This window comes from Eimeria maxima, genomic scaffold (genome assembly GCF_000499605.1).
Source record: "Eimeria maxima Weybridge genomic scaffold, Emw_scaff231, whole genome shotgun sequence".
Classification (NCBI taxonomy): domain Eukaryota; phylum Apicomplexa; class Conoidasida; order Eucoccidiorida; family Eimeriidae; genus Eimeria; species Eimeria maxima.
This window is the reverse complement of record NW_013563702.1, coordinates 27,322-39,734: the sequence shown is the minus strand read 5'-3', so window position 1 is coordinate 39,734 and position 12,413 is coordinate 27,322. Positions and strand designations below refer to the sequence as shown.

Genomic DNA, 12,413 nt, shown 5'->3' with positions numbered 1-12,413 from the left:
GGTTTTGGGTTTAGGGTTTAGGGTTTTCGAATTTTTTTTTTTTTTTTTTTTTATTTATTTATAGGAGTAAATGCATCAGAGGGTTTAGGGTTAGTTGGTGCTCCTGTTCCTTTTATTAGTACAATAAAAGGAGAAAAACAAGGAAAATATATCTTTTCTTTTTTTATTGTTCGTCCTTGGCAACCAACAACTAATTATAAGAGATTTATTCTTAAGGTACATGTTGTATAAATATAAATAAATAAATAAATAAATATAATTAATTAGTTAATTATATTTATTTATTTATTTATTTATTTATTCCTTTCTTCTTGCTGCGGAGGGAGATTGGTTATGCTGCTGGTGCTACGTCTTGTAGCAGCAACAGCAGCAGCAACAGCAGCAGCAGGAGAGGGAACAGTAGCAGCAGGAGTTGTAGCTGCAGCAGCAAATGTTCCTACTGCAGCAGTTGCTGCTGCTGCAGCATATATGTAGCAGCAGCAGCTTGCTGCTGCTGCAGCAGCAACTGCTGCAGCAGCGGGGGCAAAGACGCCCAGTTTATAAACTGCGAACTTTTCTTATGCCTTGCTGCATTATATCCCTGCTGCCTCTGCAGCAGCTGCAGCAGCAGCAGCAGCAGCTGCTGCTGCTGCTGCTGCAGCAGGAGCAGCAAGAGCAGCAAGCGGGAGACGCATGCGTACAGTGACATTCAATTTGTAGGATATGTCCTTTTATTAATTAAATAAATAAATAAATAAAATAAATAAACAAAATAAATAAATAAAATAAATAAATAAAATAAATAAAATAAATAAATAAAATAAATAAAAAATAAATAATAAATAATAGATAATATACAGTAGATATATTATGTATATTTATTATTTATTATCTATTATTAATTAATTAACTTATTTATTTATTTATTTATTTATTTATTTAATTTATTTATTTATTTATAAATTATTTATTTAAATTAAAAAATAATTGATAACGCTAACAAGAAAAACAATGCAGCAGCAGCAGCAGCAGGAGCCACTGCAGCAGTACTTGCAGCAGCAACAGCAGCAGCAGCAAGAGTATCTGCAGCAGCAACAGCAACGAGTGGTGCTGCTGCAGCAACAGCAGCAACTGCAGCAGCTGCAGCAGCATCCGCCCTTGATTGTTTGCTGTTGCAGAGGTTTAATATAAATTAAATTTTGCTGCTGCTGCTGTTGCTGCTGCTGCTGCTGCTGCTGCAGATAATAAAAGTCTTGCTGCTGCAGTAGAGCAGCAGCAGCAAAGAGAAAACAATCAACGACGCCTATAGAACGCTTTTGCTGCTGCTTCTGCTGCTTCTGCTGCCTCTGCTGCTTCTTCTGCTTCTGCTGCTGCTGCTGCCAGTATTTGGAGTTGCTGCTGCAGTTCCTGCTCCCGCTGCTGCTGCTGTTGCTGTTGCTCTCCTCCTAATTGTTGCTGCTGCTGCTGCAATCTCTGCTGCCGCCGCAATTGTCGCTGCTGCTGCGCTTGCTGCCGCCGCTGCGCTTGCTGCTGGTGCTGCAGTTGCTGCTGCCGCAGCATCAGCAGCAACTGCTGTTCCTGCCGTTGGAGCACCCGGTGCTGTTGCTGCTGCTGTTGCAGCAGCTGCTGCTCTTCCTGCTGCTGCTGCTGCAGATGTTGCTCTTCCTGATCTCGCAGCAGCTGTTGGTCTTCTTGCTGCTGCTGTTGCAGCAGCTGCTGCCCATTCTGCTGCTGCTGTTGCAGAAAATGTTGCTGTTCCTGTTGTTGCAGCATGTGTTGCTGTTCCTGCTGCTGCTGCTGTTGCAGCAGCCGTTGCTGTTCCCGCTGCTGCTGTAGCTGTTGCTGTTCCCGCTGCTGCTGCAGATGTTGCTGTTCCTGCTGCAGCAGCAGTTGCTGCTCTTCCTGCTGTTGCAGCACTTGATGCCCTCCTTGCTGCTGCTGCTGGTGTTGCAGCAGCAGTTGGTGTTCCTGCTGCCGCAGCCTGTGTTGGTGTCCCTGCTGCTGCAACAGCAGCTGCTGCTCCTGGCGTTGCAGCAGCAGCTGCTGTTCCTGATTCCTTAGCAGCTGCTGCTGTTCTTGGTGTTGCAGCAGCAGCTCGTCTTCCTGCTGCTGCTGCTGCAGCAGCTCTCGTTGCAGCTGCCGCTGCTGCTGCCACTGTCTTTGCTGCTGCATAACAAGACGTCTCTGCATACTTAGATGTGCTCGTGCTTCTCTTATGCTGTTTGTTGCTGCTGCTGCTGCTGCTGCATCGTGTGGCACCTTCAGGTGTACAGCCACCGCAGGCATATGTGTCTCCTCCTCCCTTAGGGGGAAGCCAGGGGGAGGAGGAGGAGGAATAAGCATAGAGATAAGGAACTCCCAGGTGTCGGGATCGCCTTCTGTGGGAACGGGATCGTGTCCAGATGTGCTGGGATCGTCTCCCATCACGTTGGGATCGTGTCTCCCTGTTAGGTAGGGATCATCTCCTACTGTACTCGGATAGTCTCCTATTGTCCTGGGATCGTCTCCTGTACCGCTGGGATCGTACCAATCTCTGTGTAGATCGGCCCTTCTTCTGTGGGGATCGTCTCTTCCTCTGTTGGGATCGTCTCTTCCTCTGTTGGGATCGTCTCTTCCTCTGTTGGGATCGTCTCTCTCTGTGCTGGGATCGTCGTCTCTTGAATCGCTGTAGTCTTCTGTACGGTTGGGATCGTCCTCTGTGTTGTTGGGATCGTCTCCTATATGGTTGGGATCGCCTTCTGTGAAGTTGGGATCGCCTTCTGTGAAGTTGGGATCGCCTTCTGTGAAGTTGGGATCGTCTCTCTCCCTATTGGGATCGTCTTGCTCCCTATTGGGATCGTCTCTCTCTCTGTTGGGATCGTCTCTCTCTATGTTGGGATCGTCTCTTCTTCTATTGGGATCGTCCATTCTTCTATTAGGATCGCCTCTCTCTCTATTGGGATCGTCTCTTTCTCTATTGGGATCGTCTCTATTTCTATTGGGATCGTCTCTCCTGGGATCGTCTCTTCTGGGATCGTTTCTCCTGGGATCGTCTCTATCAATATTGGGATCGTCTGCAGGTCTCTTGGATACGATCCCGAACCATTGCCAACAATTACCGTGGGGGGATTCACCAAGAAAAGAGCTGCAGAATTCAATTCTATGATTTATCCCTTCGTATATAAATTCTTCATAGCATCTACTGTCTAGTCCGTCATCTGTTATGCTGCTGCTGCTGCTGCTGTTGCTGCTGTTGCTGCTGTTGCTGCTTATGTTGCTGTTGTCGCTTATGTTGCTGTTTATGCTTATGTGGCTGTCTATGCTTATGTTGCTGTCTATGCTTATGTTGCTGTCTATGCTACTGTTGCTGTTTATGCTTATGTTGCTGCTGCTGCTAATGTTGCTGCTGCTGCTGCTGTCGCTCCTGCTGCTGCGAGGAGTGCTGGGGTTAGATATGCCGACAGTTGGCGTTTCTTGAGGATATTGACTGTCTTGTTGCTGCTGCTGTTGCTGCTGCTGTTGCTGCTGTTGCTGCTCCTCGGTAGAATTGTTTCCTTCTCCTTCCCCAGCTACACCGTTCGCCACTGCTCCATTAGTGCTGCTGCTGTTGCTGGGCTGCTGACTATTGTCCTGTTGCTGCTGCAGCTGCTGCTGCTGCTGCTGATTAGGAGCAGCAAAGGCAGCATGAAACTCCTCCGTTATCTGCGATTGAGGAATCTGAATTGTTAAGATTTGTATCTCCATCTTGTGGTGTCCGTTGAGTTTTTCTAGGGTTTAGGGTTTAGGGTCTCAAGGGTTTCGAGGGTTTAGGGTTTCAAGGGTTTCGAGGGTTTAGGGTTTAGGGTTTCGAGGGTTTAGTTCTTTGGTGTTGATGTAAAAAGCGCTCGAGAGGAAGAGCGTCTTTATACAAATACAAAGAAGAAAACAATCGTATACGCAAGAGAACAAACAAGAACAAACAGCTGTTGTTGTTGTTGTTGTTGCTGCTGCTGCTGCTGGTTGTGCTGCTGGTTGTGCTGCTGGTGCTGCTGCTGCTGTGGCGACAACTGGCGGTGGTCCAGCTGCATCGATGCTTGTTGATGGCGCAAGAAAAGGTATAAAATTCAATGAATTCTTCCTCCTTTTAAGTTACTTTTGTTAATATATAATACTATAATAAAATAAATAATAAGGAATTAATTTATATAGTTAATTTAATTAAAAAAGGCGTGGATTACCTGCATCATTGCGGTGATTCGCTGGTTGGTGGCGATGGTCACCAAGGGTGTAGGAGGGGTAAAAAGTGTTAATTTTTTCCAATAAAAGTTTAAATTTAAATTAAAATAAATTGAAATAAAGCAAATAAAATACAAAAAAGGGTTTTTTATTGGTTTTTACCGTCATTTTCCTCCTGAGTGAGGGCATTTAGCTAGTTATTTGCTTACAGGTGACCTCAGGCCTGGCTAGCACGGCTTGCTAAAATCCCTTCAGCCATCGCTTGTTTTGCATATAATTGTTTGTATAATTGTTGTATATTGTTGCGAATAAAGAAGAACATAAATACAATTCTTTATATATTTATTTATTTAGTTGTTTTATTTATATATAATATAATAAATATTTAATATATACAATGAAATCTACCGTTATATCTAGTCTAGTAGTAGCAGCAGCAGCAGCATGTGTGTATACCACCACCGGAGCTGCTGCTGCACCTGCTGCTCCTGCCGCAGCAACAGCAGCAGCAATGGAGGAAATACCACAGGAATATCTTGCTGCAGTAACAATGGAGGACAACAGCAGCAACAATCTCCGTAGGGGTATGTACGTCATTGAGGGTTTCCAAGCACAAGAGGATAATAATAATAATAATAATGAGGAAGAAGAGCAGCAGCAGCAGCAGCAAGAAGCAGCAGCAGCATCCCCAGTAGCAAATGAAGCAGCAACAGTACCACAACAGCAGCTGCAGCAGGAGCAACAAGACCAAGAGCAAGACCTATCCTATTCAACTGCAGCAGCAGCAGCAGAAGAAGATGATGATGAGGAAGAGAACGATGATAATAATAAACAATTAGAGGAAGGAGAAGAAGGAGAAGAAGAGGAAGACGAAGAAGAAGAAGAAGGAGCAGAAAAAAGAGAATTATGTCATGGATATAAATGCAAGAAAGGAAAAGGAAAAAAGAATAAATATTATAAACATAATAAAGGATATAAAAAGAATAAATATGCTTCTTTTGTTGCTCCTCCTCTCCCTGTTGTTGTTGTACCTGTACCTACTAAGATACCTCCCCCTGTACCTACTAAGTATGCTGCTCCAATACCATCAAAGTATGCTGTTGCTGCACCTGTTGCTGCTGCACCACCAACAAAGTTTGCTGCTGTTGCTGTTGCTGCTCCTCCTCCTCCTCCTCCTCCTACTAAGTATACTCCTCCTATTGCTTATGTACGTGCTGCTGCTCCTCCTCCTGTTAAGAAAGCAGCACCAGCAGTACCTTATGTTGTATCTGCACCATCTAAGTATCCTGCTGCTGCTGCTGCTGTCAGCAGCAGCTACGTGCAGCAACCACCTACTATTATTAAATCCTCTCCTGCTCCTCTCCCTAATAATAATATACTACAAAGACTTATGCTGCAGCCTAGTGCTATCTATTCACGAGGTAAGCAAGGATAAGCAGCAGCAACTGCAGCAGCAGCAGCAGAAGCAGCAGATATGCTTGTTTGTACTCCTCTTGCTCGTCATGGTCCTGCTGCAGCTTATTCTATTGTTTTCTTTACCAGAGAACAGCAGCAGCAGCAGCAGCACCAGCAGCACCAGATATGACGGGGTTAGTAGTTATTATATTATTGCAGCAGTTGCACTGCTGCAGCAACAATTGTGTACTGCAGCAGCAGCAGCAATTGCTGCAGGAGCAGCAAATGCAGTAGCAGCAGCAGCAGCAACAATGTTGCAACAGCGACAGCAGCAGCATCTGCTATGGCGGTTGCTGTTATTGTAGCAGATGCAACAGCAGCAGCAGCAGCAGCAACTATACAGTAGTTGCTGGTGCTGCTCCTGCTGCAGCAGCAGCAGCACACCAGACTGGTGTCTGCTGCTGCTGGGTAGCTGGTAGCTCTGCAATTGCAGAGCGATCTTTTCTTTTTATACACCAGCAAACCCTAAACCCTAAACCCTAAACCCTAATTCCTACGCGAATAGGGTTTAAGGGAACAAGGGTTCATGCAATAACATTCATATAGCCTAATTTATTTATAGGCATCCTCTTACACTGACTTGTCTAGGGTTTAGGGTTTAGGGTTTAGGGATTAGTAGGGTCTAGGGATGGGGGGAACAATGCGTGTCTGCAGTAGACACAACTCTTAGACTTTAGGATCTAGGGTTTAGGGTTTAGGGTTTATGGTACAAGCATATCTTCCTTAGGGTTTGGGATTTTTAGGTTAGTAGAAACCCATGTCATAATTACGGTTTAGGGTTTAGGGTTTAGGGTTTGGGAGCACAGACACATACACTACTAACTGCTGCAAACTGAATGATTTATACTTTTAATAACACTAATCTTTAAAACCCTAAACCTTAAACCCTAAACCCTCGAAGGAATCTTCCGGTTTGCTGTGTGACACGGAGCTCCGAGCAGGGCATAGGTAGGAAGGCGGTCCTCTAAACCCTAAACCCTAAATTAGGGTTTATAATTAGATCTCAATTATATCAAAAAGACTAAACCCTTTTAAATTAATTATAATTACTATATAATTATAAATAAGAAGAAATGACGACGGCTGTCTGCTGCTGCATGCAGCCAATCCAGCGCTCTCGCAACCTGCACACACTGTGGCTTCAAAACCCTAAACCCTAGAAGATAAACCCTAAAACCTAAACCCTAAACCCTAGATTTGACATTTGGAGACTCCTTCCATCGATTTTCCCTCAACAACAGCGCATTACCAATAGAACAATTGGCAGAAGCGCTCAAACAGCCGCAGGGTAGAACCCTAAACCCTAAACCCTAAACCCTAATTCCTTGTGGTACGAAACCCTCACGGCTGCTTTTGCAAGCCATGAGGGAACTCTACTAAAGGAGAAAACCCTAACTATGGATTCCTCAAATGTGCGGGCAGAGGTTGAAGGTATGCCGATGCTACCAAACCCTAAACCCTAAACCCTACACCCCAAACCCTAGACCCACTAAACCGTAAACCATAAACCCTAGACTCTTATATTTCAATAGATCAAGCAAACACACACCTTGGTACGACTGTAGGGCAACGAGTAGCAGCAGCAGCTAAACCCTAAACCCTAAACGCTCTCCATTCGGTGTGCTGCAGCCGCCTCCCTTAGGGAGACCCTACTACTAAACACTGGCGATCGGTACAGAGGGTGAGAATCTCTAAACCCTAAACCCCTAACGCTAAACCCTAAACCCTATCCTGCTACTGAACTGGGCTCGTCGTCAACCGCCAAACCCCAGAGCGTCTAGCGAGGGTTTATTCATCTTGTTGAGGGTTTATTGTAGACTGCACACCTAGGGTTTAGAGATTAGGGTTTAGGGTTTAGGATTTAGGGTTTAGGTATTCTCCGCAGGCCTGTCGACGGAACTGGCGTACCATCTGGGCGAGGCATCCTGCTACTCAAGTGCTGCTAAACCCTAAACCCTAATCGCTAAGCCCACCGTTTTGTCCTGTTTAGAAGATAATCTTATAACACTAAACCCTACCACATTTAGGGTTTAGGGTTTAGCGTAAACCCTAAACCCTTCATGCATCAAAACTACATCCCCGCTAACGGTCTTAATGCTTGGCATTGCGAAAACCTCTCGGGACGCAACGATAAGAAATTAGTGTTTAGGGTTTAGTGTTTAGGGTTTCGGGTTTAGGGTTTAGGGTTTGCGTTTTAGGGATGGCCATTGCTTCTCTGGCACATTTAAAAAAGGGCTAAGGGAGGGCCCGGGGGTTTTTATTGAACTGCGCACAGGAGGAGGCATTGCGATACATCAGGGTGAGAGAACTAGGGTTTAGGGTTTAGGGTTTAGGGTTTAGCACTGTGCAGGGTTTGAGTTTGTGTGGAGATAACACTAAGGGGAGATCTAGGGTTTAGGGTTTAGGGCAATATCTAGGATTTGCGTCTTGCAGTATATCACGGTGAGTTCTAGGGTTTAGGGTTTAGGAATTAGGGTTTAGGGTTTAGGGTGTAGCGCTGTCTAGGGTTTCGTCTCGCGGATACAACATAGGTGAGATTAAGGTTTGTAAGGTGAGCTTAGGGTTTAGGGTTTAGTGTAGGTTCTAGGGTTTAGGGTTCACTGTTGTTTAGGGTTTAGCACTACTTAGGGCTGGCGCGTCGCAATATCCCAGGGTGATATCTTCGATTGGAGGGTTTAGGGTTTAGGGTTTATGACTCTCAAGGGTTTTGCGCGTGCACGCGCGAGGTGCCCATTCCTGAGAGTGTTGCTCTATATTGAAAACCCTAAACCCTAAACCCTAAAAGACAAGTCGGAAGTAAACCCTAAAGGGTTATGATGCGTAAAGATGTCACAACCCTTGCTCTATTTCTCCCTGTAGCTTGACTGTTTAGGGTTTAGGGTTTAGGGTTTAGAGTTGAGTGTTTAGGGTTTAAGGTTTAGGGTTTGGAGTTGAGTGTTTAGGGTTTAGAGTTGAGTGTTTAGGGTTTAGTTTTAGTGTTTAGGGTTTTACACTTTTAGTCTTACACTATGATGTACGGTTCAGTGTTTAGGGTTAAGGGTTTACGTTTTAGGGTTTACATTTTCGGGTTCACATTTTTAGTGTTTAGGGTTTAGGGTTTAGGGTTTAGGGTTTGTGATCAGGCGAATGGGTTGGATGTTTTCTTCACGGCCCTTGTCGTTCTTTGCTTCTCCCCGAAAGACTTTTAATTTATTCAGAATTCTATGGCGGAAAAAGGGTACAGTTGAGGGGCCCCGCCCCTTTATATGAGGGGCCCCCCCCACCTTTCCCAGGGGCCCCCTGGACAGGGGGCCCACTCTATGGGGGAGGGCCTCAAGGCCGGGGCCCTCAAGGGGGCCCCTCTCCATACGGGCAGCAAGGGGGCCCCCCCCGTAGCGTACAGGAGGTGAACGGCGGTTCAGGCTATGGCCATTCCGCTGCTTCTGTTTCTGCTGCTTCTGCTGCTGCTGCTGCTGCGTCTCCGGTGTCTGTTGAAGGTAAGAAGGCGTTTGGGGGAGTTGAAGTTGATTTAGTACGGCGTCTCTTTCTAGGGTTTAGGGTTTAGGGTTTAGGGTTTGGCGGCTGGTGTGGGTGGTTTATGCTGTGATCAGCCGATTCAGAAAACGCTGAGCATAGCTGGCCAGAAGAGGCAGAAGGTGGGCTTTCCCTGCTGTTGCTGCTGCTGTTGCTGTTGCTGCTTCTGCTGCTGCAGCAGCTGTGCCTGCTGCCTAATCACTAGTTCCTCACGTAGAGGTTTAGAACCTAGGGTTTAGGGTTTAGGGTTTAGGCGAGCAATGCATCGCTAGACTATGCCGTTTGTATTGTTTTGCTACTACTGCTAGTACTGCCACTAATACTTCGCTGCTGCTGCTGCTGCTGCTGTCGTTGCTGCTGCTGCTGCTGCAGCGGTACGATGGAGTCCTAGCGAGTTGGCGTGTTGGCTACGATTAGCGTCAGCAGAGCTAAGGACGCAGAAACTGCCTCAAGGGTTTATTGAGAAATTACTAGCTAGGCGTGTAGGAGGTAAACCCTAAACCCTAAACCCTAATTTTCCTAGAAGGGGGATGGCACTGTATCTGCGTCTCGTTCTACGGCTGCTGCTGCTGCTGCTGCTGCTGCTTTTGCAACTAACTACTTTTGCTGCTGCATTTCCTGCTACTGTTACTTATGCTGCTGCTGCTCCTACTCATGCTGCTGCCGCTGCGCGCTGTGCCGCTGCGCGCTGCCGCTGCTGCTGCTGCTGCTGCTGCTGCTGCAGGAGAGGAATTTCTTTGCCTAACTGCTGCTCAACTAAAACGGGATTTTGGTTTGATAACTTTTGGGGGAAGAAATCGCGTCTTGATGTTTGTCAAACTTCTTAGGTACTAAACCCTAAACCCTAAACCCTAAACCCTAAACCCTAGATGGGAACCACAAAACTATATATTCCTACCTATTTGTGTTTCTCTTTGTATTTATGTAAATGATAAATCCGGGCGGGATTGTCTTTTTTTTTCCTCCTTTTAGGGTTTAGTGTTTTAGGGTTTAGGGTTTAGGGTTTAGGGTTTTGCATGCAGATTACAGGCCTCCCGTCGTCGTCGTATACATCGCTTATTTTTGAGTTCTTCTGGTGCATCTGTGCTGCCTGAAACGAGTACCTCTCCTGGGGGCCCCCATGGGGGCCCCCAGGAGAGATATTCTTCCTCTGGTACTTTAGAGGGTGCAGGAGGGCAGCAAGGGGCCCCCTTCAGCAGCGGCGGTCGAGTTGGTGGTGGGTCATGCGGGTACTCTGAATCTGAGGGGCCCCTAGGGGGCCCCGGTGGTGTTCCCCCTACAGGGGGTCCCCGTGGATTTTCTTTCCCTCCAACACCTCCAGAGGGTTCAGCTACTGGGGTCCCCGGTTGCTGCTGCAGCAGCAAAGGGGGCCCCCCTAATTTAGGGTCCTTAATACCCTTTGAGCAACTACATTTTGTTTGCTGGCTAGGGGGGAGGAGGACGACCGTCTTCTATGGTTTCTGGTTAGGTAAGGAGGTAGCAATAAAGGTATTTAAGAAGCAGCATTTTTTTTATCATATGCCTACTAGTGCTGCTGCACCTGCTGCTGCTGCTTCTGCTGCAGCAGCAGCATCCGCAGCAGCTGCTGCAGGACCACCTTGGAATGAGGGGCCCCTCACATTCGCGTCTCTTACAGGGGGGGCACAAAATACCAATTCAGGAGGTGGTGGGGCCCCCATGGGAGGAGGGCCCCTTAAGGAGATAGAAGATAAACTGTTGGATGTATTGTGCAACAATACAGATCTGCTGCTGCTGCAGCTGCTGCAGCTGCAGCAGCTGCGGCACCCCCATCTAGTTATGCTGCTAGGTGTCTCCTTATCTCATTCCTTTCATGTATGCTTAGTCATGGAGTATATGCCTAAGGGGCCCCTAGGTATGCATCTGTCTCCTTCTCCTCCTTCTTGGGTACCACCACCAAGGAGACACCCAGGGGGGGGGCCCCTGCAGAGGCAGCAGCAGCAACAACAACAACAGCAGCAGCTGCAGCACCTGGGGACACCACTGCAACACTCCCTACGCCATGACGGAGACACAGGAGACAGCTCCATCTCTCCTAGTATCTCCCATACACACAGCAGCAGCAGAAGTAGCAGCAGCAGCAGCAGCTCAAGGGGTGGGTCCAGCCCTTTTAGGCCCCTCATGGGGGCCTCCGAGGGCCTCCCAGTACCTGGGGGCCCCTCTACGGGAGCCCCCTCTTCAAGGGGCGCCCCTTCTGTGGGGCCCTCTTCTGGAGGGCCCCCCTCCCCCAACAATTCCCTAAGACCTGGGGGTACAGCAACGGGGGGGCCCCAAGAAGATAATTTATTGATGGGCCCGCCTAACTGTCCTTCTTTATCTGTAGATAAAGAAAGCCAAGAAGGAGGTTTATGGTCTTCTTCTCCTTGGGGGGCCCCCCCTCCTATTAAGCCTCTATGGGGGGCCCTCCACATAGAGGACAATAGGGGGGCCCCCTCTGTCCCCCCTCCCTCTTGTTTAGTCCCTATTGCCTTAGCAGAGGCAATAGAAAGACTGCATGCAAGAGGAAGAAGTCTCCCTTCCTTCCTTGGGGGCCCCCGGAGAGCAGGGGGGGCCCACAGGAACAGAAGGGGGGCCCCCTCATCAAGGGCATCAAGTATTAAGAAATCCGAAGAAGATGGAGGGGCCCCCCTTTCAGGGAGTTGGGGGCCCGCTTCTCCCCTGAACAATTCTACTTCTCAGGGGCCCCCTCTTGATGAGAACGCACCGTCAGGGGGCCCCCTCCCTCCAGCAGCAGGCTTCCAGCAGCAGCAACAGCAACAACAGCAACAACAGCAGCAACAGCAGCAACAGCAGCAGCAACAACAACAACAACAACAGCAGCAGCAGCAGCAGCAGCAGCAGCAGCAGCAGCAGAGACCTGAGGTCTCCCCTTCAATACACTTTTCTTTAGAGTCCCTTGCAAGACTCTGTGGTGTCCCTCGTGTAGTACAATGCCTAGGCAGCAGCAGGGGGGCCCCCCGTACCTCCTGCAGTACCCTTTTATCGGGGGGCCCCCTACAACCCCATTTCCTTAGTGCCCTCAAATTAGGCAGAGGAATTGCCCTTGGCTGCGCTTACTTACAAAGACAACAGGTAATAATATACTGTGCCCTCTCCCTCCCTCCTATTAATACCCTAAATACACAGGGGCCCCTTAGGGTTCCCCTTACAGGGGCCCCTTAGGGGGGCCCCCAATGGCTTACAGGAAGGTTTGCTTTTTTTTTTTTTTTTTTTTTTTTTTTTTTTTTTTTTTTTTTTTTTTTTTTTTTTTTTTT

The 12,413-nt window shown here is 47.6% G+C and overlaps 3 protein-coding genes across 3 annotated transcripts in view; 2 read left to right on the top strand and 1 right to left on the bottom strand.

Moving 5' to 3' along the window:
- Nucleotides 1-1,272: 1,272 nt before the first annotated feature.
- EMWEY_00023220 (hypothetical protein, conserved) lies at nucleotides 1,273-3,702 on the bottom strand (the record flags this gene model as incomplete). Its single annotated transcript, XM_013477951.1, has 1 exon — nucleotides 1,273-3,702. The coding sequence occupies one exon, from the start codon at nucleotides 3,700-3,702 to the stop codon at nucleotides 1,273-1,275; it is 2,430 nt and encodes an 809-aa protein (XP_013333405.1).
- An 868-nt stretch (nucleotides 3,703-4,570) lies between these two features.
- On the top strand, nucleotides 4,571-5,758 carry EMWEY_00023210 (hypothetical protein; the record flags this gene model as incomplete). The annotated part of the gene is made up of 2 exons (XM_013477950.1): nucleotides 4,571-5,081; nucleotides 5,691-5,758. 2 exons carry the CDS (start codon nucleotides 4,571-4,573, stop codon nucleotides 5,756-5,758), a joined length of 579 nt encoding a protein of 192 aa, XP_013333404.1.
- Nucleotides 5,759-7,025: 1,267 nt separating this feature from the next.
- EMWEY_00023200 (hypothetical protein, conserved) overlaps nucleotides 7,026-12,413 on the top strand; it is a gene marked incomplete at both ends in the record, with an annotated part of 7,810 nt that continues 2,422 nt past the window's right edge. The window contains 9 exons of the mRNA XM_013477949.1: nucleotides 7,026-7,059; nucleotides 7,514-7,532; nucleotides 7,827-7,927; nucleotides 8,124-8,159; nucleotides 8,751-9,104; nucleotides 9,219-9,263; nucleotides 9,866-9,968; nucleotides 10,164-10,357; nucleotides 10,610-12,070. Of these exons, the coding sequence (XP_013333403.1) occupies nucleotides 7,026-7,059; nucleotides 7,514-7,532; nucleotides 7,827-7,927; nucleotides 8,124-8,159; nucleotides 8,751-9,104; nucleotides 9,219-9,263; nucleotides 9,866-9,968; nucleotides 10,164-10,357; nucleotides 10,610-12,070 (2,347 nt within the window). The remainder of the gene's footprint in view (nucleotides 7,060-7,513; nucleotides 7,533-7,826; nucleotides 7,928-8,123; nucleotides 8,160-8,750; nucleotides 9,105-9,218; nucleotides 9,264-9,865; nucleotides 9,969-10,163; nucleotides 10,358-10,609; nucleotides 12,071-12,413) is intronic.